General features: G+C 44.8%; 1 protein-coding gene across 3 annotated transcripts; it reads left to right on the plus strand.

Moving 5' to 3' along the window:
• On the plus strand, positions 1-26,668 carry LOC146676739 (N-alpha-acetyltransferase 15, NatA auxiliary subunit-like). 3 transcript variants are annotated; one of them, XM_085414508.1, is made up of 20 exons: positions 1-192; positions 1,095-1,179; positions 2,867-2,971; positions 3,134-3,291; positions 3,477-3,611; positions 4,038-4,191; positions 7,526-7,645; positions 12,461-12,556; positions 13,016-13,122; positions 13,210-13,282; positions 13,396-13,565; positions 13,653-13,805; positions 14,909-15,037; positions 15,328-15,541; positions 16,682-16,875; positions 16,950-17,058; positions 18,052-18,150; positions 18,245-18,388; positions 25,903-26,000; positions 26,080-26,668. In XM_085414508.1, exons 1-20 carry the CDS (start codon positions 139-141, stop codon positions 26,287-26,289), a joined length of 2,607 nt encoding a protein of 868 aa, XP_085270634.1. In that variant the 5' UTR covers positions 1-138; the 3' UTR covers positions 26,290-26,668. The 3 variants fall into 3 exon arrangements, with proteins under 3 accessions (XP_085270634.1, XP_085270643.1, XP_085270625.1); XM_085414499.1 differs by lacking the exon at positions 1-192 and adding an exon at positions 868-1,013; XM_085414517.1 differs by lacking the exons at positions 1-192; positions 25,903-26,000; positions 26,080-26,668 and adding exons at positions 865-1,013; positions 25,605-25,881.
• Positions 26,669-27,158: the final 490 nt, after the last annotated feature.

Consider the following 27,158-nt stretch of genomic DNA (forward strand, 5'->3'; position numbering starts at 1 on the left):
TTTGCTCGGAAGGGGGCCTTGGCGTCAACACGTGAGAAAGAGAGGTGTCTCAAAAGATCGAAACAGCCTGGTCTCTCTACCTCAGCCAGGACATTATTATTCATGTTTAAACCGAAAGAGACATAAGAAGCTACTACAATGCCCACAATCACCCTGCCGCCGAAAGAGAACGCGCTCTTCAAAAGAATTCTGGTAGGTTAAAATACCCGAGATCACGTTAGCTTGCTGGCTAATGGTAGTTTGCCAAGTAGCCTTCAGTTGCGAGATCTACAAGAGACGTGCCAGTGAATTAGGGATGTGTTCGCTACGCCAGACACACTGCGATTAAGTCGGCAGTTTTATTAAGCAGTAGCTGGAACACCGCGAAACCAGTCACGTGTTGTAGTTCTGGTGCCTGGCCATGGGGACGTATTCGGCTCGGACGTCTATGAGCACGTTTGTCTGGGGTCTGTTTCCAAAACAGTTGCACCTTGTTGGACTAGTTAAGTCCAGCGGCTGCAGGAGCTGGTCAGCCCAGATGGAGGTACGAGGAGCTTCCTCTCACTGCTCTACTGATCATTTACAGTGTCGCATAGATAAGAAGGCGCAGCGGTTTATTAAATACAGCAACGTGAAAACCGGCACATCGAAACACGTCAGCCGCTTCTGTTATAGTTAAGAGACTCGAAAACACGCATGCATGTTGATGCCCTCTGCTGCCGTTTGACAGCTCCTCGCTGTGGCGTTACACTGCATCAGACGCATTATCAATAATAAGCTTTAATGACGGTTTGAATTGAAATATATGGAGAAAGCATAAAGTCTTAAAAACTGCTGTAAATGTTCTGCAGGCAGGTCTGCGTGGTCACAATAACAGACCCTTGCGCTGACTGTACGGTGATGACATTTACGTCACTGGGCCGTGGGGATCCTCGCAGACTTGTTGATGCTGCTTTAGGAGCATGTGGTGCTTTTCCTGCTGGCTGGAGGAAGGACAGAGTCACTGGAACAGTGTTTTCTTTTGCAGACCTACAGTAATGTACTGTTCGTGGACTTTAAGATGACTCGCTGCAGTGTCAGGCACCTGATATAATGTGCTTTGTCCTTTTTCACAGAGGTGTTATGAACACAAGCAGTACAGGAATGGTCTGAAGTTCTGCAAACAGATCCTGAGTAACCCCAAGTTTTCTGAGCATGGAGGTAAGAACCTGATGCACCGTGCTCACTGTCAGCCTCCAGTCGTTTTAGGGGTGACGTGATATTTAATGATATTAACACAATGTGACACAGTGATCATTGTGTACATTTGGTTGCACTCCCATACAGTGGAATAAGCACCAGAATCCCAGTGTGAATTCATCCAGGAACACTGGGATTAAACAGCTGTAAACAACTGCCGCTCTTTCTAAACTCCTACATTCAGTATTCTAAAGTTTAAATCCAAAACTAAAAATGTTGCCAGTAAAACTTTGGATCTGTTATCTTGGACACTGAATTAGTATTAAAATTCATTCTTAATATCTGCACCATCATAACGTTTTCAGCAGCACAGACACTTTGCATCAAAGCACAGGCCAAAGTTCAGACTGCTTGCTTTTCTTTATTGCTGCTGCCACACATGCTAAGGCTTACAAACATTACATTGCTTACATTAAGATTCTTTTATTTGACTTTGACCTTTGATTCTGCTTCAGATTTTTTCTCGGACCTTTTAAAATGTATTTAATTTTGCAATTAAGAAAATTATTTCTTCGAAATGTAAAATTTTAAAATGCACATAAATACATTTGGAAAGGTCTTTTTTGACAGATGTTTGCAGCTGGATGCAGTTTCTATAATGGACCCAGAGCAGATCACTCTGAAAGACCTGCGTTTTTTTTGCTCTTTTGAATATTTATTATTGCTCGTTAATAAGAGAGAATTTTTTTTATCTGATTACTCGATTAATTAATGGAATTATTGATGGAGTACTTGCTTAATAAAATAATTGATAGCTGAACCCCTGATAGTTGAATGTATGAATAAAGAAATTAGTGGTGGCTCAACCCTTTTGCACTCTATGTAAATGTCTTCATTTCCAAAAGAATGTCATGCTTGGAATAATTGCTGCCTGTGGTACTTTGAAAAATCCCAAGTGGAGTCACATGTTCAGAATCTTGATATTGAAAACTGTTCAGTTCAATATTAGTTATGTTGCCGACGACAACAACAGAACCGTAAGTGAGCAAAAACTGGGAATAAGATGGTTGCGTGTCATAAGTATCTGTTCTGCTGATATCTCTGTGATGAAGCAAACTTCCCCTCACCGAGTTTCAAATTGATACCATCGGTGTATTTACTAATAATCCTGGACAGTTTGGTCAAGGTCAGAGGTCAAGGTGTCTGAAAGTCCTGTGAAGAACTCTAATAACTTGAGAACAAGGTGATTAATGCCATAGGTGCACCTACCAGGAGGCTGACGAGTTCTGCTCTCCTCCACTAATATGTTGTCTTACTGTTAGGGTAAGATCATTCCCAGCTCTGGCTTCAGGAGCAGACAGACTTTAATGAAGTCCAAAGCAGTAAGGAAGCTTCGTCACTGTTAACGCCTCCATGATGAGCTGCGATTCAGACTGTGAGCCAAAGTTGATCAGTTATTATCACAGCACAGAGGTTCCTGCATCATCTGGAAAGCCTGGAGCCCAGAGGAGTGCAGGCTTTTTAATGCAAGCTGCTGAGGTTTTACAGTTTGACGAAACTCAGTAAAGATATAATGAGCAATGTTTAACATAAAAGCTGCTAAATTACTCTCTGCACATATCTCTGTGAAGAAAGTAACATTTAAGAGTGGTGAAATGCGTCACATCGTGTCAGCTTTCTCTGAATGCGTCACTCCTTCCTGCTCCAGAGACGCTGGCCATGAAGGGTTTAACTCTCAACTGTCTGGGCAAGAAGGAGGAGGCGTACGAGCTGGTGAGACGAGGCCTGCGCAACGACCTCAAGAGCCACGTCTGTATCCTTTCAGTGCTCCTGCCTTTGTTCAGCTTAACAGCAGCTGCTGAATCCACTCTGAGAAACCTGTGAAAAATGTCTGCCTGAGTTCTCATATGAACTCGTGTAACGTGTGGGTAACTGTGTTTATGCGTGATTTTCTCTGACGCTCTGACCGTGCCAGGCTGGCATGTGTATGGCCTGCTGCAGCGCTCAGATAAAAAGTATGACGAGGCCATCAAGTGTTACCGTAACGCTCTGAAGTGGGATAAGGACAATCTGCAGATTCTCCGAGACCTCTCCTTGTTGCAGATCCAGATGAGAGACTTGGAAGGATACAGGGTGAGGAATGACAAATGAGACCGTCTGAATCAAAAGATGGCCGTAGAAGGCTGACACTGGGCAAACTGATCTCGTGCGTCAGTTTCCTTTTTAGCGTCAAAACACGGAAAGTCGGATTGTAAACACGGACAGTTGTGGACTAACATTGCTGCTTCCGTGCGCATGGCGCCTCTTTCCCTCTCCAGGAGACTCGGTACCAGCTGTTACAGCTCCGCCCAGCCCAACGAGCTTCCTGGATCGGCTATGCAGTGGCTTATCACCTGTTAGAGGACTTTGACATGGCTGCAAAGATTGTTGAGGAATTCCGCAAAACGCAACAGGTGAGTAGCTCTGGATAAGAAGGCCTTCATGACCTTAACTAAGCAGTGATCATTTAAAGTATTCGAGCTGTTGCAGAAAAAGCCTTGTTCTCATCGACTTCTGGAAGTCTGCACGTCTTTCTGCAGCTACACTTGCTGCCACTTGGTGGCAGGTTTAAGGGACATCTGCACGGGCTTCATTTTTCTGACCAGGAAGTTAGGCTCGTCTGTTTGGCTGTCTGTAGTGAGAAGCAGCAGAAGGTCTGATCGATGCATTAGTGTGCACTCTGGGGTGTCCAGTCCATCCAACCTTCTAGGAAAATTACTACTAATAATAAAAATAATATACGTGAAGTTCAAAGTGAAACATCCGGCCTAATATGGGCATTTCAAGTCCATGTGGCAATGTATCATTTTTTGTTCCTTTTTATGTGCGTTGTTTTTCAGACATCGCCTGACAAAGTGGATTACGAGTACAGTGAACTGCTGCTGTATCAGAACCAGGTCCTAAGGGAAGCCGGGCTGCACAAGGAGGCCTTCGATCACCTCAACAGCTACGAGAAACAGATCTGTGACAAGCTGGCTGTGGAGGAGACCCGAGGTGGGTAGTGCAGTGTCGTGCTGCTCACTGAGTGTTTGCAGGTGGTAAACCAAGTCAAGTCTGCAGCTTCTGCAAATGTTTTTCAGCTGCTGTTCATAAGAAAATGAATTATCAGCTTCACTGGACTTTAGCACCAACAAAATAGATTTGGCACACAAGAATAAAGCACACAGTGTACTGTGTGTAGTTAGTGGGCAGCACTGTTGGCTCACAGCAGGAGGTGGGCTCCTCACAGTCTAAAGACGTGCAGTTAGTGGGGTTAGCTGTGAATGTGACTGTAAATGTCTCTGTGTTAGCCTCGCTCCATGTGATGTCACCTCGCTCCATGTGATGTCACCTCGCTCCATGTGATGTCACCTCGCTCCATGGTGCCTGGGATTAGTCCCAGCCCTTCCCTGCTACGCTCATTCCTTTTCAGTTTCACTTTATTTCTGAAGCGCTTTAAAACAATATAACAGCTGTACACAAAAATAAAAGAATAAAGCAGTACAGGGTAAGAGGTTTAAGAAAAGGTGTGTTTTTAAATGGGTTTGAGAAGCAGCAAGAGATGGAGCCTGCCTGACCTGCAGTGGCAGACGAAACTGCAGAGGCTCCGTCTGGTTTTATTAAATGTCTTTGTGACAGTGAAGAGCACCTGGTTAACTGAGGAGCACTGACGGCATGTGGGAGGGAAGCAGCTCAGACAAATAAGAAGGGAAAGACCATTAAGACTTAATGGGAAGCCAATGAAGGGACACTGAACCTGGGGTAATGTGCTCTCGTTTGCTTGTACCGGTTTAAAATCTTGCAGCAGCATTTTGTACCCGCTGCAGACGTGACAGGGAGGCCTGGCCGAGTCCAGTCTAAAGAGAATCACAATAATCCAGGAGAGACGTGATGAATGCATGGATCGGAGTCTCCAGGTGGCATCTAAACAGGACCGGCTTAATTTTTGACAGCTGCCCCCACTGCTCCAGTGTGGAGATGAGGCTGTGTCAGAAGCAGCTGTTAGATCTTAAAGCACAGGTAAAAGATAAGATAAGATAACCTTTATTAGTCCCACACGTGGGAAATTTGTTTTGTCACAGCAGGAAGTGGACAGTGCAAAAGTTATGAGGCAAAAATTAGAATACAATAAGAATAAATACAGTACACAGCTGTACAGAATAGAATAAAATAAAATACTATATACAGTAGAATAGAATAAAATAAATATACAATAAGATAAAAATAGAATACAAATACAAATACTATATACAACTGAGTAAAAATACAACGATGACAGAAAGGATTATTGCACTTAGTATTATTGCACATGTGTGGATGTGTGTGCTTGATCAGTTAAAGTCTTTATTATGGAGTCTGACAGCAGTGGGGAGGAAAGACCTGCGAAATCTCTCCGTCCCACACCGTGGGTGCCGCAGTCTCCCACTGAAGGAGCTGCTCAGTGCTGTCACAGTCTGCTGCATGGGGTGGGAGATGTTGTCCATCAGGGATGACAGCTTAGCCGCCGTTCTCCTGTCACTCACCACCTCCACTGGGTCCAGAGGGCATCCTAGAACAGAGCTGGCCCTTCGGATCACCCTGTTCAGTCTCTTCCTGTCCCCAGCAGAGATGCTGCCGCCCCAGCAGACCACGCCATAAAAGATAGCAGAAGCCACAACAGAGTCATAGAAGGTCTTCAGGAGTGGGCCCTCCACTCCAAACGACCTGAGTCTCCGCAGCAGGTACAGCCTGCTCTGCCCTTTCCTGTAGAGGGCGTCTGAGTTATGAGTCCAGTCCAGTCTATTGTTCAGATGAACACCAAGGTACCTGTAGCTGTCCACAGCCTCAATGTCCATACCTTGGATGTTCAGTGGTTGCAGTGGAGAATGCTTGTGCCTGCGGAAGTCTACCACCAGTTCCTTGGTTTTACTGGCGTTGATCTGGAGGTAGTTCAGCTGGCACCAGTCCACAAAGTCTTGAGTCAGTCCTCTGTACTCCTTGTCGTCCCCATCAGTGATGAGGCCGACTATTGCAGAGTCATCAGAGAACTTCTGCAGGAAGCACTGGGTGGAATTGTGGGAGAAGTCTGCAGTGTAGATGGTGAAGAGGAACGGAGCCAGAACCGTTCCCTGTGGGGCCCCCGTACTGCAGACGACCCTGTCCGACACACAGCCCTGAGTCCTCACATACTGTGGTCGGTCGGTGAGGTAGTCCAGGATCCAGGTAGTGAGGTGATGGTCCACTCCAGAGTTCACCAGCTTGTCCTTTAGAACCGAGGGAAGAATGGTGTTGAAGGCACCGGAGAAATCAAAGAACATGATTCTCACAGTGCTTCCAGCGGTCTCCAGGTGAGCGAGGGAACGATGTAGGAGGTGAATGACGGCATCATCCGCTCCAATGCCAGGCTGGTAGGCAAACTGAAGTGGGTCCAGTGATGAGCTTATTAGGCGCCGAAGCTGAGCCAGGACCAACCGCTCCAGGGTCTTCATCAGGTGGGATGTCAGAGCCACCGGCCTGTAGCTGTTGAGGTCCTTGGGGTGTGAAGTCTTTGGCACTGGTACAACACAGGAGGTTTTCCAGAGCTGTGGGACTCTTCCCAACCTCAGGCTCAGGTTGAAGAGGTGCTCCATCACCCCACACAGTTGGTCTGCGCAGGACCTGACGACCCTCGAGCTGATGCCATCTGGACCCGCTGCCTTCTTGCCATTAATCCTCCTCAGTTCCCTCCTAACCTGGGTGGTTGAGAGAGACAGGCTGGAGCCTTGTGTTGAGTGTGTATTGGATGCTGTTGTTGGGGGTGGGGGGGAGTGAGCAGGGTGAATAGAGGAGGTGTGAAGTGTCTGAGGTGGAACAGCAGCAGTGGGGGTGGGTGAGTCTGCAGCCGATGTTGTAGACTGCCTCATGGCTGAGTCAAATCTGTTGAAGAAATGATTCAGTTCATTTGCCCATCTCACATCCCTCCCAGGCAGAGAGTTCTGCTGTTTGTGGCCCGAGATGGTTCTGAGGCCTCTCCAGACTTCACCAACGTTGTTTTGCTGAAGCTGGTTCTCCATCTTCTGCCTGTAGCTCTCCTTCCCTTTCCTTAAAAACACTGTTCCCAGAATCCATCGCTAAAAAGATGTCATTAAAAACTCTTAAAAGAGCAGATTTGGTGCTGTGGTGTGTTTTAAACCCAGACTGGAACATTTCCAGGTGTAAACAGTACCTTTTTTGGCAACTTGGAGGGCGACAAAGCAGAAGGGTCAAGGTTTCATCAACAAAAGAAACCCGGCCTTCAGCAAACAAAAGGGGAAAGAGACAAGAATGGCTGTGGGTGTCGTTGGTGTTAAAAGTGTGAGACCTCTGAGTCAGCGAGTGTTTGTGTTTGCAGGAGAGCTGCTGCTAAAGCTGGAGAAACATCAGGAGGCTTCAGAGGTCTACAGAAGACTCCAGGAAAGGAACCCAGAAAACTGGGCCTACTACCAAGGCCTGGAAAAGGCCTTAAAGCCAGGTGAGGACTTTCTCATCCATCACACTTCTTCTGTTGTTACTTATTATAATGAAGGCGTTGTCGTCTCCCTGCCTGGCTGCTGCACAGGCAGCGTGGACACAAGTTTGTGATTGCAATCACGTGGAGAACAAAGCAACGTTGAGTCTCAAATTTATGCCTGTTAGAAAAATTCCCTTATGAAGTGAGACGCAGAGAGTAGCGAGCTGCATTTATTCTGTGTGCAAGGAAACAACAGCACATATAATGAATGTCTATGCACGTGCTGGTCTTTGAGTCCTCCGGCAGAGTAGAAAAGCACTATATAAGAATCAGTTTACCATTTACTCCTGCTGAGCTTTAGAAAGGATCCTGGGAACAGATATGTGCCTCAGGGACACACAGAGCTCTGCACAGCTTTAATTTTAGAGAGTGTTGCATAACTTTTTCTAGAAATGCATCTACTAAAAGTTCTGATCTCCAGTCTGAGGTCCAATCTCAGTGACTTTGACCCCAAGTTCAAAGGTCAAGTTTTCAAAAATCCTGTGAACGTGATCTAGAATTTTGAAATTGATGCTCCAGGTGTATCTACTAGAAAGATGACGGGTACCACTGGCCAGCACCAGTATTTCCTGTGTTTGTGGTTATTAGTACTACAAATACTCTGTTGTACTTGCCCTGCAGTTATGATGCTGTGCTTCCTGGTAGAGCTGTGCCATATCACACAGTCCTAATGAGAAGATAATAATAGTTGATTGTAAAAGTCTCACACACATGCACACAGATCAGGGGGAGGGGTCTGTGTCTGACAGTCAGACTCGGACAGCGAACAGAAATAAGGAGGAATAATAAAGTGGCAGCTGGTGAAAGTCTCCTGCTCAAGAACAGACATGCCAGCAGAACGTTTCCTGTTTCCTTTGGTCTGCTGAAATCTGCAGTGGCTGTAAACAAAAAGCTCCTTGAAACCACAGATATTTCATCAGAATCTCTGCATTTGAAAGTGCAGCTCTCATTTCATGCAGTGCATTTCCCAGTCCCTGATATGGTGGTTTTAGAGATCTTAGCAACTTCAGAATAGAGTGCAGTGTTTTCCCAGAGATGTTTGAAGCTGCGGTGCCAGTAAACGCAGCTAGCAGCACCGCAGGCTGGAGATGTCTGCTCGGTCATGGACTCTGTTGGTGCAAAACCTTTGTTGCTGTCTGATATATGCACCTAATTACAACAGGCAGCTCCTCCAGAGTCCAAAGAAGTGCTCACCCTGCACCCGTTTGAAGCACCTCTCACACACAGTGTAGAATCTGGATGCCTCGGTTTCATTAACACTTTGGTCCATTTTTCTGAAAAGGTCGGGGATGAACTTTGGTGCCACCCTTCCCGGCATGGTTCCACTGCTCTCACCATGGAGTCAGGAACATGACATTTCATTTTACTCAGTGGCGTCTGTGGATTCACACACACAGCTGTTCCAGGCCTTAGTAAGTGGGCCTTGTTGTTGAGTTTGGTGCTCTATCCATTTTCTTTTTTTTGCCATGACCTTCATATCGTTTCTTGTTAGAGCTCACATGTAGGGCTGTTCGATATAACGATGTATATCTGATGACGATATAAAAACGTCTGTCGTTTCATTTTACGCTATCGTTTGTTTCGTGGTGTCGCAAAATAAACTGTTTACAGCAATATTTGTTCATGGTTCTGATGTCACTGTAGTGGCTGTATTCATTTATTAAACGTCTCTCTTTCTCTTATATTTAATATAACCACACTACAGAAGCGCCTGTTTTTATGCATCGTCGATGCAACAACGACGGTAAAACCATCGCGTGTCCGCTTGTTTATGTGCCACATAAACCTTTCACAATAAAGCTCAAGATCCTGTTGAGACTTTTCAAAATAAACTGAATCACGTGAAAGAGCAGATTATTTACAGATGAGAAGTAAAAAAGAGCCGCCAGGTGCTAAAAAAATAAACCTTAGACTCCAACGTTAGAACAGGCTTCTCCCCGCAGCACGCCGTGTAATAAATACTCACAAAGAAAACGGCGCCGTTACAACTTTTGTCTAAAAATGTATCGTTTCATGCATCGGTTAAAACACTCGACTCCAGCTACATGACGCGCAGCTGGAAACACTTCACACAAGTGGAGATTCACAGAGTTTACAGAAAATGTTACATTTGTGTGATTTATATTGTTATCGGACGATAGATGTCTTATATCGGGAGATGAGATTCTGGTCATATCGCACAGCCCTACCAACATGTTTTTGTCCACTTTTGTAGAACTGCTCATATGTTGGGCATTTTGCGTGTGGAAAGTAGAGTTTCAGGAGTCTGTTTAAACATTTTCTGGTTGTTTTTCTTTTTTTAAGGTAAATTTTTTTTGCCTTTTCGCCTTTATTGGATAGAGACGGTGTAGATAGACGGAAAGCAGGGAGCAAGAGAGGGGAGGACGTGCAGAGGGTCGGACTCAAACCCGGGCGTACTGCTCTCCGGCCATACGACATATGGTTGCCTGCTCATCCACTGAGCTACGCCGGCACCCCTGGTTGTTTCTTTTTTGAGAACTGAGGACATCTGATAACTGCATGTTCATTTCTGTCACAAACTGGAAAAGTAGCTTTGGTCAGTTGCAAAGTTTGTATCTGCTGTGCACGGGGTAAGAGGGTCCTACTGTGGTCTGGGAGAGTCCTGCAACTCTTTGTCTGCAAATACAGTATATAATGACATGATTATATGCATTTCTACTGCTCATACACTAGTGACAGTATTTACTGATCAATATCCATAAATGAAAATTGTAAATAAATGACACTAGATGAGCACAAATCTGATTCAGTTCAATTCAATTTTATTTACACAGCACCAAATCACAACAACAGTCGCCTCAAGGTGCTTTATACTGTACAGTAGACCCTACAATCATACATACAGAGAAAAACCCAACAATCATATGACCCCCTATGAGCAGCACTTTGGCGACAGTGGGAAGGAAAAACTCCCTTTTAACAGGAAGAAACCTCCAGCAGAACCAGGCTCAGGAGGGGCGGGGCCATCTGCTGTGATTGGTTGGGGTGAGAGAAGGAAGACAGGATAAAAGACATGCTGTGGAAGAGAGACAGAGGTTAATAACAGATATGATTCAATGCAGAGAGGTCTGTTAACACATAGTGAGTGAAGAAGAAGCACCCAGTGCATCATGGGAATCCCCAGCAGCCTACGTCTATTGGAGCATAACTAAGGCTACGTTCACACTGCAGGGGAAAGCGCATCAAATCCTTTTTTTTTTTTTTAACCCTCTGCGACCCATCTATCCGATCATGGTGTGACAGTGTGAAAACCACAAATCCGATATTTTCAAATCCAACCTGGGTCACTTTCATATGTGGTACTGAATGCGATACATATCTGATGTTTTAGAAAGCGACTGCTGCTCACTGACACAAGACAGACGCCGATTATCAGCAACGCAGAAGCGCCTGAGAACACATGGCGAACGCTTCCTGGCCATCCCGTGTAGATGTCAGTGAAACTGTTGGGAAGACAACGTTGGAGAAACGTGAACATTTTCTTTGTACTGTATAATCTGCAGATTCTGACAGAAATCTGCAGCTATCCTTTGAAGCACTGCTCCTCTAAAACAGCAACAAGGATCATTATTATGCAAATAACAAAATAACTTTATAACTTAAAGCAAAATTGGGAAACATAAAGTCCGAAGTCTTTACATTAAGGGCCATCAGTCAAACAACACTGTTGTTCTGGGTCTAAACAGAGCGCGTCGTGTGTGACGTCTTCTTTTGTGCATGCGGCCGCTTTGAGCGTTCACACTAGAGCGCGTTTGCTGTCGCATTTTATTTGTAGTGTGAACGAGCAGACAAAAAAAATCGGATTTGATCAAAAAATCTGAATTGAGCATCAAGACCTGCAGAGTGAACGTAGCCTCAGGGAGGATTCAGGGTCACCTGATCCAGCCTAACTATACGCTTTAGCAACTGAAGACTTGAATTTCACCTTATTCTTTGCTGTGTGTCCTTCTCTCTTCTCCACTACTTGCACACTTTGTCCCAGTTAAAAGCCCGTCTGCTTCTTTCACAGTGGGTGTGAAGGTCCTCCTCCTGGGGTCAGGGTGGGGCTCCTGTGGGTTTGAGCACTAACATTTTGTTCACATTAAAACTTTGACATTTTGCACAATGACAGGTGATACTGTGAAAATGACAATTTTTATTAACATTTCTATTACTCGTGGTCATTTAAGGGTTATTAACCGTTATAGATGAACATTCTTAATAAATGACGTTAGAATAAGCACAAAACTGATGAAGAACTTCAATTTCACTTTCAATTTTCCATCTGTCTGTCTCGAGTCTTCAGTGGTTGTACACGCTGATCCACTTCATTTCTGGAGGCTGTTTTGATACGATTCAATAAACTGAAGCCTCTGTCACAATCTGCACTGGACGCCTGAATGTAGCACAAATATCCACAAGCTGTGAGCCCATGTCTGCTGCTCTATGCTCCAAACTGATGTCTGAGCTCGTCCCAGTCCTTGTGTACCTGCTGATGCTCGAACAGCAGCATGGAGCCATGGCGCCTGCTCTTTGTGCTGTAATAATGTGGGGAATGTGGTCATAGCACACTCTTAGCTCTTAACAGCCACGTTCATCCCTTTGTAGTTACAGTTTGTTGTCCTCTGTGGCTGCGAGATAATGCACCATTTGACCACCAAACAAACTGAACTCAGCAGATATCCTGAGTGAGCAGAAGTTTGGATTGTCTGTGTGAATTTGTGATATTAACTGACCCCTGCAGCTTTAGTTGACCATTTCCTCCTTTCTCTTCAGGCAGTTTAGAGGCGCGGCAGAAGATTTATGAAGCGTCCTGCATAAAGTTTCCTAAAGGCCTCGTTCCCCGAAGGCTGCCTCTCAACTTCCTCACTGGTAAACCTGGATTTTTGGCAAATACACCTTTTCTGTCTGTTATGTCTTTTATTTTATTAAATACCAAATCACAATGTTGTTATTCTCACACTTGTGTTTACTGCTTCTGTGAGGTGGTGTTTTTATTTTTTAAATAAAGAGAAAAAATTAGCTTATGGCTGTATCTGTGTCAGTGCGTAACACGATGGACCCAGCATGTTTTTATCAAGTATGCGCTGCCCCTGAAGTTTAGGGTTTGTAAAAAGTTGCCATCAACAGTTAGAATTCATCACAGCAAACAGGAAGGAATCAGCTGCGGCTCAGAATAGGCGACACTCATGACCTGGGATTTGTTGTCTCTGTATTTGGTGCGCTCAGAATTAGCAGAAACAAACTGATTAGTCAGCTTATGAGTGTAACTCACATTTTAGTGACAGCGTAAACCTCGCTGTGTGTTTGCTGTGTGTTTGTGCTGGCCAGGGGAGAGGTTTCGTCAGTCTCTGGACAGCTACCTGAGGATCAACTTCAGCAAAGGCTGTCCTCCCGTCTTCACCACCCTCAAGTCCCTTTACAGCGACAAAGAGAAAGTACGTTTGTGGTGCTTAAAACGTAAGTCTGTTTTGAAAATGTTCTTTAAAATAAAGGGATAATAAAGTTGTTTTCTCTACGTGCAGGTCACAGTTATTGAAGAATCAGTAGTTGGCTATGAAACCTGTTTAAAAAGCTGTCGAATGTTTAGTGAAAATGGTGAGTGCTAATTGGTTATAATGGTTTCCATCATCTCCAGTCTCCATTTATTTATTTGAAAGTTTGTGACTTGAACCAAAGCTCAGTGACAGCTGTACTAAATGTGTGCACAGATGATGGGAAGGAGGAACCCCCCACCACCCTGTTGTGGGTACAGTACTTCCTGGCACAGCACTTTGACTTCGTCGGCCAGCCACGCCTGGCGCTGGAGTTCATTAATGCAGCCATCGACAGCACACCTACGCTCATTGAGCTCTTCCTCATCAAAGCCAAGATCTACAAGGTGTGGTGGAAAGCTCTGCACACACAGGTGTTTTTGTTCACTGTGTGATCTTTCCATGTCTGCTAACCCAGCTCCTCTGCCCTCTAGCATGCAGGCAACATAAAAGAAGCAGCTCGGTGGATGGACGAGGCTCAGGCCCTGGACACTGCAGACCGCTTCATTAATTCCAAGTGTGCCAAGTACATGCTGAAGGCTGGCCTCATCAAGGAAGCAGAGGAGATGTGCTCCAAGTTCACACGAGTAAGCAGATGGCATGTTTGAAATGTTGCCAAAGTAATAAAACTCCAGCATTGTGTCAGTGATTGAGAGGGAGGAGTCATTGGGACGGGGAGTGTGGACCTGAGCTGGTGTTGTTTGGCCTTCCAGTTTGTACATAGCACTCAACAGCAAAGCCTATAATTGAAGTTAAGAGATTATATATCTGTGTGTGTGTGTGTGTGTGTGTGTGTGTGTGTGTGTGTGTGTGTGTGTGTGTGTGTGTGTGTATACATATATGTATATATATGTACTCGCCTCTGCATCATTATCCTTCAAGCTCGGGTCCTCTACCAGAGGCCTGGGAGCTTGAGGGTCCTGCGCAGTATCTTAGCTGTTCCCAGGACTGCGCTCTTCTGGACAGAGATCTCCGATGTTGTTCCCGGGATCTGCTGGAGCCACTCGCCTAGCTTGGGAGTCACCGCACCTAGTGCTCCGATTACCACGGGGACCACCGTTACCTTCACCCTCCACATCCTCTCGAGCTCTTCTCTGAGCCAAAAACCCGTGTGTGTGTGTGTGTGTGTGTGTGTGTGTGTGTGTGTGTGTGTGTGTGTGTGTGTGTGTGTGTGTGTGTGTGTGTGTGTGTGTGTGTGTGTGTGTTGCCTTTTGCATCACTCTGTGATTAAGGAGCTTGGAAAGAAAAGCATCTGGACTTCTGTAAGTTGCTTGAAGACGTTTCACCTCTCATCCGAGAAGCTTCTTCAGTTCTATGAGTCACATGGTGGAGAGTCCCAGATTTAAACCCCGTGGGAGTGTCCCCCCAAAGAGGGACAACTTAAAGAAGTCCAGACGCTTTTCTTTCCAAGCTCCTTAGACTACGATGCCCTTCACAGACATCACTCTGACACAACAAACCTGCTGTACAGGGTCAGTGCAGCTGTGACTGAAATGCTGTCAAGTTCAGCTCAAAGCTGAAAAGATCAAAGATGTGATCCGTCTGTTTGCATGAAGACAAAACACCAACCTCGTTGTCTACGTAAACCTTTTCTTCAGCTACTCAGCTTCAGCTTAGCACCAGCACATATCATTTTCCTCAGTTTGTCTTCTGGTGGCACAAAGTAAGTTTGGAAGTTTGTGTATTTCAGGAAGGCACGTCGGCAGTGGATAACCTGAACGAGATGCAGTGCATGTGGTTCCAGACAGAATGTGCGTTGGCCTACAAGGCGCTGAACAAGTACGGAGAGGCCCTGAAGAAGTGCCATGAAATTGAGAGAGTGAGTTCATTGTTCATATTCACACGTTCCACCCAACTGCTAACGACAAACGTTCAAACCTTTTCTACAATATCCTGCTACCTCTCTAGTTCAGGTGACAATCTCTGGCTTGAAGACAAATAAAAGATTTCCAAAAACATCATAGATTGCAGCACAGTCTTACCTTTCAAGTTCAGCTAATTTCCACAAAGTCTTAATCCAAGTAACTGAGACGACCTAACGTTATCATAACGATCAGAAGTTTTCTGATCACCTGCTGATCAAAGCTGCCCCCTTCTTCTCCTCATCAGCATTTTGTGGAGATCACTGATGACCAGTTTGACTTCCACACCTACTGCATGAGGAAGATGACGCTGCGCTCCTACGTGGACCTGCTGAAGCTGGAGGATGTCCTACGGCAGCACCCATTTTATTACAAAGCTGCTCGCACTGCAATACAGATCTACCTGACCCTGCACGACAAACCTCTGACTGATGACAGCAAGGAGAGCCAGGCAGACACGGGTCAGACTCTATGTGCACGCGCCGCACGACTTTGATTTACAAGTAGCTCTTTTAACGATGTTATGAACTGGTTCTTATCTTTCTACCCTATCTGAGCACTCAACTTTACACAGCTTACCTCATTCACCATATCACACAGGCAAGTTCTTCCTGTCTACCATTCATACACATTCATACTCAGATGGATGTGTCGCAATGCAAATTTAGGCTTAGTTTGTTTGTAAGGATATTAGGCTTGCAGGGATTGAAGCACCAACCTTGGATAGATGGCTTGATATTTAGCTTCTGAAATACAGATTGTTAAAGAGTTAAAGATGATTTTAACTTTCAGAACACTCGTGGGGGGTCTTGGCTTTTTTAGTCTTTGCTTGCAAAGATGTGTAACTTTCATACCACTCAGAAAACAAAAATGGATGCATTTTCCTGCAGAACTTGTGTAAAACTATCTCTGTACATGAAAACAGCATTTTCAAATTTGGGACATTGCACAAAATGTAAAAAACAAACAAAACTGAACTAAAACAAACAAAAAAGCCATTGACAGTTCTGAGTTTCAGAATCTGATATGTTCAAAGACTCGATCCACAAGCTTAGGCTGTGTTCTGCAGTACAGGCCTGCACACATAGCCAAAAGCTTTGGCCTGGTGTCCTGTACAGCAGCGGTCTCCAACCTTTTTTGCGCCACGGACCGGTTTATGCCCGACAATATTTTCACGGACCGGCCTTTAAGGTGTCGCGGATAAATACAACAAAATAAAACTGGTACCGGTACCGAAAAAAGAAGATTTATTCATAACACACGTGAAAAGACCCAGGAAAACCTAGTAAACGATAAAAACGATAACAAAATAACGCTGAAAACCGATAAAAACCCTGAAAACCAGACATTTCACACCTGAACCTCAACTCTCGCGGCCCGGTACCAAACGACTCACAGACCGGTCCGAGGCCCGGGGGTTGGGGACCGCTGCTGTACAGGGGTTAAGCCCGAGTTGTTTACTAAATCAAATTTTAAAACCAGTCTTTCAGTGTACAGTCAAGTTGAGGTCTGTTCTGTCTTCAGACGTAGCAGACATGCAAAGCTGGAGTATAAGGCACTGCATTATGTCATAACACTGGTTTTCTCTTTCTTCTCTATAGAAAATCTGACAGACAAGGAGCTGAAGAAACTGCGCAATAAACAGCGAAGAGCACAGAAGAAGGCCCAGTTAGAAGAGGAGAAGAAGAACGCAGAGAAGGAAAAGCAGCTCAAGAACCAGAAGAAGAAGAAGGAGGATGATGACGAAGAGATTGGAGGGCCTAAAGAGGAGCTAATACCAGACAAACTGGCCAAGGTGGGCAGATGTTTGCAGCTGGTGCAGCTGCCCTCAGTCATACATGTTACTAATGAAACAACTCCTCCTTCCAGCCGGAGAATCCTTTGGATGAAGCAGTCAAGTTCTTGATCCCACTTAAGAACCTGGTGCGGAAAAAGGTTGAGACTCATCTGCTGGCTTTTGAGATCTACTTCAGGAAAGGTGAGACGGGCTTCAGCACAAAGACTCATCTCAGTTTGTACTGTTGTATTGCTATTCCAGTGTCCAAGTCCATACTAGGTGTTCCAGAAGTATCTTTGGCTTATTGTCACAGTAACATGACGTGCAGGTTTAGTGTGGAGCAGCGTTTGCTTTGATGCTGCAGGGTCTAACTCTGTAGATGAAGAGGGAAAGTGTGGGTGAGGGCATGCAGATGAGTCTGCATGCCGCTCTGACTCCCATGTCCCCACCCTTTCTCTGACTGCTGTTGAAGTTCTTCTGGAGGATGAACCTGAAGTTCTCATGGTCCATGGCCTCTGAAATGCCACGCTGGTACTGCAGTGCACTTGTGCCCTCACTATATTTGTGGGTACACCATGCCTGTCAAACATCCTGTCCTGCTACCTGATCGAACTTCCTGGTGTTTTTCACCAGTTCCTTCCAGAATCTCCTCCAGCAACGGCACAAATCAAAGCACAGTCGGACACATTCCCCAACCTAGAGGTGCAGAGAAACATCTACCTGATGGTATCTCTCACCTTCATGCTCCTTCAAGCTCAGGCTGCCCATTAGGAAGGTGACGTGTCAAGTCTCGAGCTTATTTCAGTAGCCAGGGGTCAGACTGCAAGGGCCTCAACTGTTGACCACAACCCAATTCACTCAGGTGGTGAGCCCCAAGAAGGCGGGCCCATGTTGCTAATTTGTGCTGCACCTTAACATGACTCTGTGGGCTAAGGCTCTGCCACTAGACCCTCTCCTTCATGGCCTGGTTCCAGAGTGAGGTGGAGATGATAGTCACCTGAATGAGAATCTGAAAGGCACAGAAGAGCACTAGGATGGAAGAGATTGACTCATGGAAAACGAGAAAGCTTAAGAGATGTAATAATAACTAGCAGCCTGAACATCTAGAAATGAAGGTAGATGGAGGAATTCAGAGTTCGACTTTCTTACATTCTGGAAAAATGACAAAAACGTTGTCCCTCTGTCTTTCTCCAGAGAAGTACCTGCTGATGCTGCAGTCCATAAAGAGGGCTGTTCACATAGAACCTAATAATCCATGGCTGCATCAGTGTCTTGTCCGCTTTTTCAAAGGAGGTAAGTGTGACCTTCTGTGAGCTACGTGAACTGCTGTGATTGTCTCGGGGTATCACCGTTCAAAGCTTCACTGGGCTGTCTTATATACTTACAGTGAGTGGGAGCACGGATCTGGCAGAGGCAGTGAGAACGGTGCTGAAGCACGAGATCTCCAGGCTGTTTGGAGAGAGCAGCCCTCAGAGCTTCAACAAGAGCTACCTGAGCCAACACTCCAACTCCATCCCACACAGACTGGCTGGTACGCAAACCTGGTGGTGAATGTTATGACCCACTGTGGGCTCAGACACTGTGGGCTCAGACACTGTGGGGTCAAACACCGTGGGGTCAGACACTGTGGGGTCAAACACCGTGGGGTCAAACACCGTGGGGTCAGACACTGTGGGGTCAGACACTGTGGGGTCAGACACCGTGGGGTCAGACACCGTGGGGTCAGACACTGTGGGGTCAAACACTGTGGGCTCAGACACCGTGGGCTCAAACACTGTGGGGTCAAACACCGTGGGCTCAAACACTGTGGGGTCAAACACCGTGGAGTCAGACACCGTGGGCTCAGACACTGTGGGCTCAGACACTGTGGGCTCAGACACTGTGGGCTCAGACACCGTGGGCTCAGACACTGTGGGGTCAGACACTGTGGGGTCAAACACCGTGGGGTCAGACACTGTGGGGTCAGACACCGTGGGGTCAGACACTGTGGGGTCAGACACCGTGGGCTCAAACACTGTGGGGTCAAACACCGTGGGGTCAAACACCGTGGGGTCAGACACCGTGGGGTCAAACACCGTGGGGTCAAACACCGTGGGGTCAGACACTGTGGGGTCAGACACCGTGGGGTCAGACACCGTGGGGTCAGACACCGTGGGGTCAGACACTGTGGGGTCAGACACCGTGGGCTCAAACACTGTGGGCTCAAACACCGTGGGGTCAAACACCGTGGGGTCAGACACTGTGGGCTCAGACATATTAGAAAACGTGTCTGAAAGAGAATCTTTAGAAGTGACCGCTTTGGGTCAGGCCACAGGTCTGTTATTATGAACAAAGAGTCTTTTTTAAAAAACATTTTTTACACACAGCATAAGAGGAAAATAAGTACTGTGCTGAAATCTTTTGTTCACTCTTTGAAACCAGGCTGTAATCTTTATAAAGATGGAGCATTAGTCCTCCATGTTTTCTGAAGCTGCTGTTTTACTCATTTTCACTTCAGTCTTGAGCATTTTCAGCATATTTTAGTTAAAGTTGCTAATTTTTTGAGTTTATTGGAAAAGGGATATAGGATCATAAATATACACGGTGCGTAATTACATATGTAATTGCAATTTCCAAACACATGCAGCACACCAAAGACGAAGGGTTTCAAAGTGTTCTCGTGCTAATTTAAATTCAGGCCTGCACCTTTAGACTCAAGATATGAAGGATCATGTATTGCAAATGTAGTCCTGATGTTATTCTACTCACTTATTGTTAGCAGATTAAATATGTGACTCTCTGGGCAGCTGACAGCAGGTTGCTAAACAAGAATAGCTGGTTATAAGCTGATATTGCTCTTAGCTTATAAACCCTATAAAATCATGCCAGCTAATGTTACCCTTTTTTTTGGTATCTAAAAATTAAACTTTCCCCCTGATAAACAGTTTAATTACATTCTCACACCATATTGGAGTTTACTCACCAAGCATCAGAGTCCAACAAAGTTAATTTCACTTCAAAGACTTTTCACTAATACCGGCTAACAGAGGCTAATAGTAGCTAACAGAGGCTAATAGTAACTAACAGAGGCTAATAGTAGCTAACAGAGGCTAATGGTAATAATAATAATAATAATAATGGATACTTTATTGATCCCCATGGGGAAATTACTTGTTTTTCTCTGCATTTGACCCATTCACTCAGTGAAGCAGTGGGCAGCCCACTAAGCAGGCGCCCGGGGAGCAGTGTGTAGGGACGGTACCTTGCTCAGGGGTACCTCAGGGTAGCCGTTAAGTGGATTCGAACCGCTGACCTTCCGATCATGGGGCGACCACTTTACCTACTGAGCTATCCCTGCCCCTAACAAACAGCGACTAATAGTAGCCCTTACTAAGAGTTCAGGATATTTTCAACAACTTGCCTCTGTATTGCTGTCATCAGTCAGAAATGAGCTTCTCTGACTTCTCTGTTCAGACCTGTTTACTGATGTTGAGCCTGTCACACCAGGTCTCCCCATGTGCTTCAGAAAAACCCTGAAACATGCTGAGTTTTGTACATGACCAGAAAGAGTGAATCAAGTTGCCAGTGACAGATTTGCATCTCTGACAGACGGGTGAGATGTTGGGGTTATGAAACCTTTCTGTGGAGTAATGTGGCATCCACTGCACGTGACTGTGACAGGAATAAGGAGACTTATCAGCGTCAGTATTGAATTTATTCATCCGTGGTGTCGAGTTGGGCACATTTGCTTTTTTAAAATATATAATCTCAAATTTTTAAGTACCAGATGCAGGGATTTTGTAAATATTCTCTAATTGTGTGAACGACACAAATGTATTTTCTATCTAAAGATCCCAAATGTTACACATGCCTTTCTTTTTGCAGACTGTGAGTTTAGATCAGTTTTCCAATTAGTTTCAAAGAATGATTTCCACAAATTAGAGCATCATAAAGTACATATTGGCAGCCTTAATGTATTGTTTTGTCTATCCATCAGATTCTCAGTGTATTTAATAATAACAAACCTGTTACTAAAATATGATTTAACTTGAGTAGGGTGATGGAGATCAGCAAGCAATGTTGTTTTATTCTTATGGGATAGTTGTTCATACGCAGCCACGCTGGGCAGGTGTGCAGTGTGGACCGTTTTCCCACCATGTGAGGATGGACAATCCCAAGGGAAAAACGCCAACTTCCTCTGATTCTGGCAGATAAGTCTTTGAAATTCTGACTTCTTTGTAATTTTCCACTCTCAACAAGAATTGGCCAAATAGGTGGCAAAAATGTGGTAGAACAATAATTTTAGTTAATTATTTTAATTTGACATCCTCGTACCAGGATGGATGCCCCGCTTTGCTTGCTCTCTTATTTTGCCAAACCAGCTGTGGAAGGTTCTTCTGGATTGTCTGTCGTGATTCCCGTCCATCGCTGTTATGAAAGGGACGGGCTGTAAATAAGTAACATCCACCCAAGAGGAGACCGGCATACATCTGCTTACCTCCATGTATAGAAAAACCAGAAACTGATTTGGTGTTAAGAGAGAGGGGACTTAGAGACATGTCAGAGAATATCATCACGAGATTATCTCAACTGCATGTAATGTAGTTCTGTAGCACATAAAGGAAGAAAAGGGGACAACCTTTGTTAGAGTAGATCGTTACACTGTTACAAGAACAATGAACAACAGTTTGGCTTCTCTCTGTTAGCAGATGTAGACTTTTACATTAAAATTGCTTCAGAATATACGATCCACAGATACGTGTTGTATACAGTCGTGATGTGTACCAATCTATTCTATAAATGTGGGTCCAAAACCAAACTTAAAGGGTGCGTCATGTCGAACGGTTCTATTTCATTGAATGACTGATTCCACTGTTTGTCCTGCATACAAAATGTTGACAAGGTGACACAAATTAAATACGTGTGCCTGCCTGGCATAAAGCCAGTGTGGTCTGATGGATAATTTCAGTCTATTAACCAGTTTTTCTTTTGGCAGTAACAAAGTAGGACAGCAGCTAAACATTTCATAGAATCCAGTGTTGAAGGCATCTGGTTACTGGCTTTATTATCTAAGTGGGAAGATATTATGGTTTGTATTTCTTTCAGCTCAGTGTGAGCATGTAAATTAAGCTGAATCATCAGATATTGTGGGGAGCACTAACAGCTCAAAGAATGCATCCCCAAGTTTACCTGCTTCACCTTGCAAATGGAAAACGTTTGCATAAAAATAATCAAAATCTCTGTTGGTTTTATCCAGGATTGTCAGAAAACTGCCGTTTTGTCACTTTATCCTTTGTGTAACCTTAAATGCTCATGAATGTTTTAATTAACAGGCTAATACTCAGCGGAGTTTAGCCCCAAACTCAGTGCTTCTGTGCACGTCTGCAGGAAAATGCACAGTTAATGTTTGTGGAACTAAACAATCCACACTGGGGAATACAAGCTAACTAGAGATGGAAACGTGTACAAAGCATAGGACAGCAACAAGGAGGAAAAACAGGGATAAACAAAAGACAAAGACTGCAACTATAACAGAAGGTTTGGGATTGAAAGAGAGGAAACACCTCGGGAACACAGCTGAAACTGATAAGAGACCACGAAACTGAATACTACTGAAATAAACCTGAATACTTAACAAATGGGACGGGGATTACCTAAATAAAACAGGGAGACAAACATCACTGACAGAAACGTGACACAACAGGGCGAACACGAGGGAAATGATCATATAAAACTAGGCAGAAAGACTAGAATAGAGAACCGTTTCATGGTCTCAGAGAGAGTGGAATCGATAGAGATCGGATCCATCGATCAGAAAGACTGAAGAGAACAGAAGGATGATAGGGACGTCAAATATGATCACATTTATCAGCGTTACCTTTCACTGAATATCTAATTTTCTCCAATTTTAGACGTGGTGTCACTGAGTGCTGGAGGGAGCTTAGTTGACTTCTGCTGAAGGAGAAGACGATGTCTTGCCAGTAAGGAAATAAACGCCAAAATGTTTCATTGGTTAGAGGTAAACCAGTTATAGTCGACTGGGAGCCTAAATATGGCAACACGGGGGAAGGTCACTGAAAGGATCTTTGTCGTGGTATCGAAATAATTCTGCCAAAAGCGAGCGAGGAGTGAGCAAGAGAAGAGCACGTGTCAAGTTGCCCGATGGCTTTGTCGCAGTGATGACACTGGGATAGATTTAGAGCAATGGACTCTGAGGGTGCCATGATGCAAGGATTCCTTATACACTGTGAGCAGTACTGGGAACAGTTTATCCTGACACTTTTAAAGTGGAAACAGGACCAGGAGACTTATTACTTTGCATGCTTCTCATGGCGACAGTGATTTCGCCATGGCGTCAGGTTTTTTAGCAGCGTCCGAGTTTATCATGGGGAAATTGAGACGGTCTAGAAACAAACTCATTTCAGTGGAGATTTAGATTTATATAAACAGCATTAAATGAGTGAAAAACTTCCTCGTGGTGTTACACGCTGAAGGAAGGTTCATCCAGGTGCACTGAAACACAGTTCAGTGTTACTGACGCTTCCATTACAATAACTGGCCGGCGTTGCTTTTGTGAGCGATTATTTTGCCGGTCGCCCGTTCTGCCTGTTGGTCGCGTTCTCATCAGTGTCGTTTTTCCTTTTGTTAATTTTTGCTTCCTCAGGTTTGGTCAGAAACAATAATTCAGTAACACATTTGATGATTAAATGGTGATTAAATGGCTTTATTCCATTGAAAATGTGAAAGTCAGGTGTAGTTCCCTGTACTCCAGCTGAGACCAACCTGAACCCCGTTCAGAGTCCGACAGCCTCCTCCAGAGTAATTCAAGGTGGATGTTTCTCACCCAGCATTGACAGCTCTGGGGTGGAGCTGGATCCGGTCCCAACCGTAGCAGACGCCCGCTGGCTGTAAGGACGAGGACTCCCTTACTGTTAGTTATATTATAATTTTATAGCACTTTCAAGCACACCTTTCACTTAATTAAGGGCACTTTATCACTTTAACCATGGATTTGCACATAAGAAGTTTAATTATTTATTGAATATTTATTGGGAATTTTAAAAGCAGTTGGTAGCCTTGTTTCAGATCCTGCACAGCTGCTCCTCATCAAGGAACGTGGTGGTGTCTGTGAAAAGGACGGTGACTGAGAGAAAATAAGCTTTACCAGTAAGAAGTAATGCAAACGTGTGTGAAAAATGTAGAATTAAAGGTGATGCAAAGAAGTGACTGTAAGATGTGAGGACTCACCTTTCTTTCCTGTGTTGTCTCCAAGGTCCAGACACCATTTAAAGGTTCTGGGAGAGACCGTGGGTTAAGGGAGTGTGGGCAGTCTTTGTGCTTGGATGTTTGGGTTTTTATAATAAGGGCTTTGGTATAAGATTAAAGTCAAATATCTGTTAATATGAAAGTGTGAAATATATATATTTATTTATTTTAATTGATATATTGTGTAATGTGGTGGAAGGTTGGGATTTGAGAATTTACCTGTGAGTGGAATAATGGTTTAGTCTGTGACAGCTGGAAGTACTTAAGGCTGCCAGTTGTCAGTAGATGAAGTGTTTGTAAGGAGAGCTGTATGCAAATTAATACTTGTTCCACTGCACTTGCCCTGGTCCATCTCACTGTGATTCCAGCCGCTAAGGGCCGCCCTGTTACACCAACCATGGTCATCGTGGGTACCGTCCAAATGTCGTGTCTTCGATGTCTTGGCTACAACATGTTTGTCCTGTCCTACCCACCAGGCTAGGATCATTCACGTGATAGGGGGGGTCAGCATATTGCAGCCAACCGAGTTCTGTTTTCTAACTATTGGTGGAAGTTTGGTACGCTGTAACTTTAAGCCTCTTAACACTGGTGTATGTATAAGGGAAGAGTAACTGTTTGTCTAAACACAACAGTAGCAAAGTGCCAAAAGTCAATTTAAATGGTGTTTCTGGCACTTTGCTACTGGCCATTTGTTCCCGTTTGTTTAAATGTGGAAGACAAGTTTGGCAGGTTTAAGATGATGTTTTTGCACCAACATGGTCAAAGAGCTGAAACAAACGAGCAAACAAAACCAAACAAACCTGGCACTGTGTGCTCCCCGTCCTTTATACAAACACAAAGCAGTTTGACTGCACGTGAAGCGGTTTTACGTTCGCCTTTATCCAAACCTTAAATGTTCAAATGGACTTGTTCTTACACAGCTTTGTCTCCTCCAGCTGAGCACTTTATACAGCTCTACATGTTTTAATATAAATATAATCCAGGAAACGTGGAATAACACTTTGATGTTGTCTCCAGTAAGTGAACATTTTAGCAGCAGCTTAGCCCTCAAACGTTGCACACCAATGACTGCACACATGTTTAAGCTTAGTTACTAGTTTGCACTTGAACATGTATGCATTTGTAAAACGTTTGAGATCCCTCCCCTTACCATCAACGGGCTTCTACTGATCCTTTATATTTCAAAGGTCATGTTATATGTTCATGTTAAATGTTTATCGATCATATTGTGAATTTTAGGGTGTTTGAGAGTAAAAAGGGAAAAATATGAGTACTCATATTTGCTCAGGAAATCACTTTGGTCCCATAGAAATGAATGTAAAACAACAAACGTGTGATGCTAGTTTGCAACAGACGCTGTTTACAGACATTTTGAAATCAGGTGCTCTACAACCCGGCGGGTCGGTGTTCCCTTTAATATAATTCTTATATTTGAACTATACAATAGGAAATGCTATAATGTTAATAAACCCCTAAAACTCATATTTTGTCAAATCTTTCAGGAGGTAAATTTCCAGATTGGCCTCTGCAGAGCCTCAGACCTCATTATCGAAGCGCTCGTCTTGACAGAGAACAGAGCGAAACCCCTCCTGAGGTGGTGTTAGAATATCCTTTTAAAAATAACTGTTTCTGAACCGTTTCATCTACAACGAACTAGAAAGGAGCTCGCCACAGAGCGCTGGCTGTGTCGGATAACAAAGACGGTCATATTGCTTTTCATGCTCGTTCGAATTGTGCAGATTCTGTCAGTTCGTACGTGATGTTCAGTGTTGTTTGAAATCATTGTGTGTCGTCTCTCAGCCGCTAAGATGATGGTTTACCTGGAGCCTTCTTCTGATAAGATGGCGTGTGAGATAGCTACAGCGCTGGACGAGTCGCTGGCTGGACGAAGCATTCAGGTTTGTGGTGCTGTCCACAGTGACGTCACACAGCAGCTTTGTGTCCACTGTAGTTGACTTTGTGTGTGTTGTGCTGCAGATCTGTGCCGAGGTCCTGGAGGCTTTGCGTGACGGCCAGCTAGGTGAGGGTCAGCAGAAGGCAGCTGAGGCCTATCGAGCTGCCTGCCATAAGATCTACCCCTACAGCCTGGCCTTCATGCCGCCTGGTTACCAGGACAACAGCACCGTAATCAGCTCTAATGGCGACCTGTCGGCAGGAGAGCTCGATGACATTGCGAATGAAATGTGAGACGTGATGAGGAGGAGAAGCGAGCATGTTGCCACACGCCGTAGCCCCTCCCAACAACAAACAAACTCCCTGACATTGCACTGAGCTGGATGGACCGAGTGCCACAGGAGACACAGAGACCTTTTTTTAACAAAAATCGTACTGTTGTTGAGTACATGTTAAACAGAAAAAACACGAATACGTTTCGGGAGGCTTGAAAGGATTGTGGGAGACGTGGACCTCCTGGGTAAATGGCTTCTGTAAACACAGTCTAGGCTTTTATAACTCCTGTGTTTTCATGCCATCTTCTTCTTGTTGGTGCAGCTGCTTCTCAGATTTTTAAAAGTAATTTATATATTACAAACTGATGGATTAATAAAACAATGTTTGCAAAACTAAACAGTACTCGTGATGGCGTTAATGATGTTTGTGTGCTCAGGTAAGTGACATCACATGCAGCCTAGTGCCATGACTGTTTGTGTTGGCTGCCTCAACAAAACCTCAAACCCCAATCAGAGGTCATGGCTATGGATGCCCATTTCCACCACACAAAAAATAAAAAATTCTCCATAACTCGAAATTTCGAGTCAGCTCTGTTGGGTCTGCGCTTCACAGGCCCCGCTGGTTTAGACTTATTCCCGTTAACGAAGCAAGACGAACAGCTCGACCGGTTTTTCACATGCTAGCAAGGCAAGGACCTCAGAGCAGCCTTCTGCCCTCGGTGTCAGACCCAAGAAGCAGCTTCCCCTGCAGCCTCTTATTTCTGTGACACACAGGCTGGATCCCAATTCAGGGTCTGCAGCCTCAGCGGTCCTCAAGGGCCGCGTACTCAAAGACCGCTAAGGCCGGAAGTGCGAGGCTTGTAGGTTTGTGAAATGGGACGGTCTAGC

This window comes from Rhamphochromis longiceps, linkage group LG2 (genome assembly GCF_057381845.1).
Source record: "Rhamphochromis longiceps isolate RC_006_pf linkage group LG2, R_longiceps_female_GT1.1, whole genome shotgun sequence".
In the NCBI taxonomy this organism is placed as follows: Eukaryota; Metazoa; Chordata; class Actinopteri; order Cichliformes; family Cichlidae; genus Rhamphochromis; species Rhamphochromis longiceps.

Excerpts from the sequence above, each read along its gene's own strand:
- LOC146676739 (XM_085414499.1), top strand. The coding sequence starts at position 942 with ATGTGGTGCTTTTCCTGCTGGCTGGAGGAAGGACAGAGTCACTGGAAC. Across the intron at positions 13,806-14,908 it reads TGTGCTCCAAGTTCACACGA|GAAGGCACGTCGGCAGTGGA; the intron begins GTAAGCAGATGG and ends TGTGTATTTCAG. Across the intron at positions 16,876-16,949 it reads TACCAGACAAACTGGCCAAG|CCGGAGAATCCTTTGGATGA; the intron begins GTGGGCAGATGT and ends TCCTCCTTCCAG.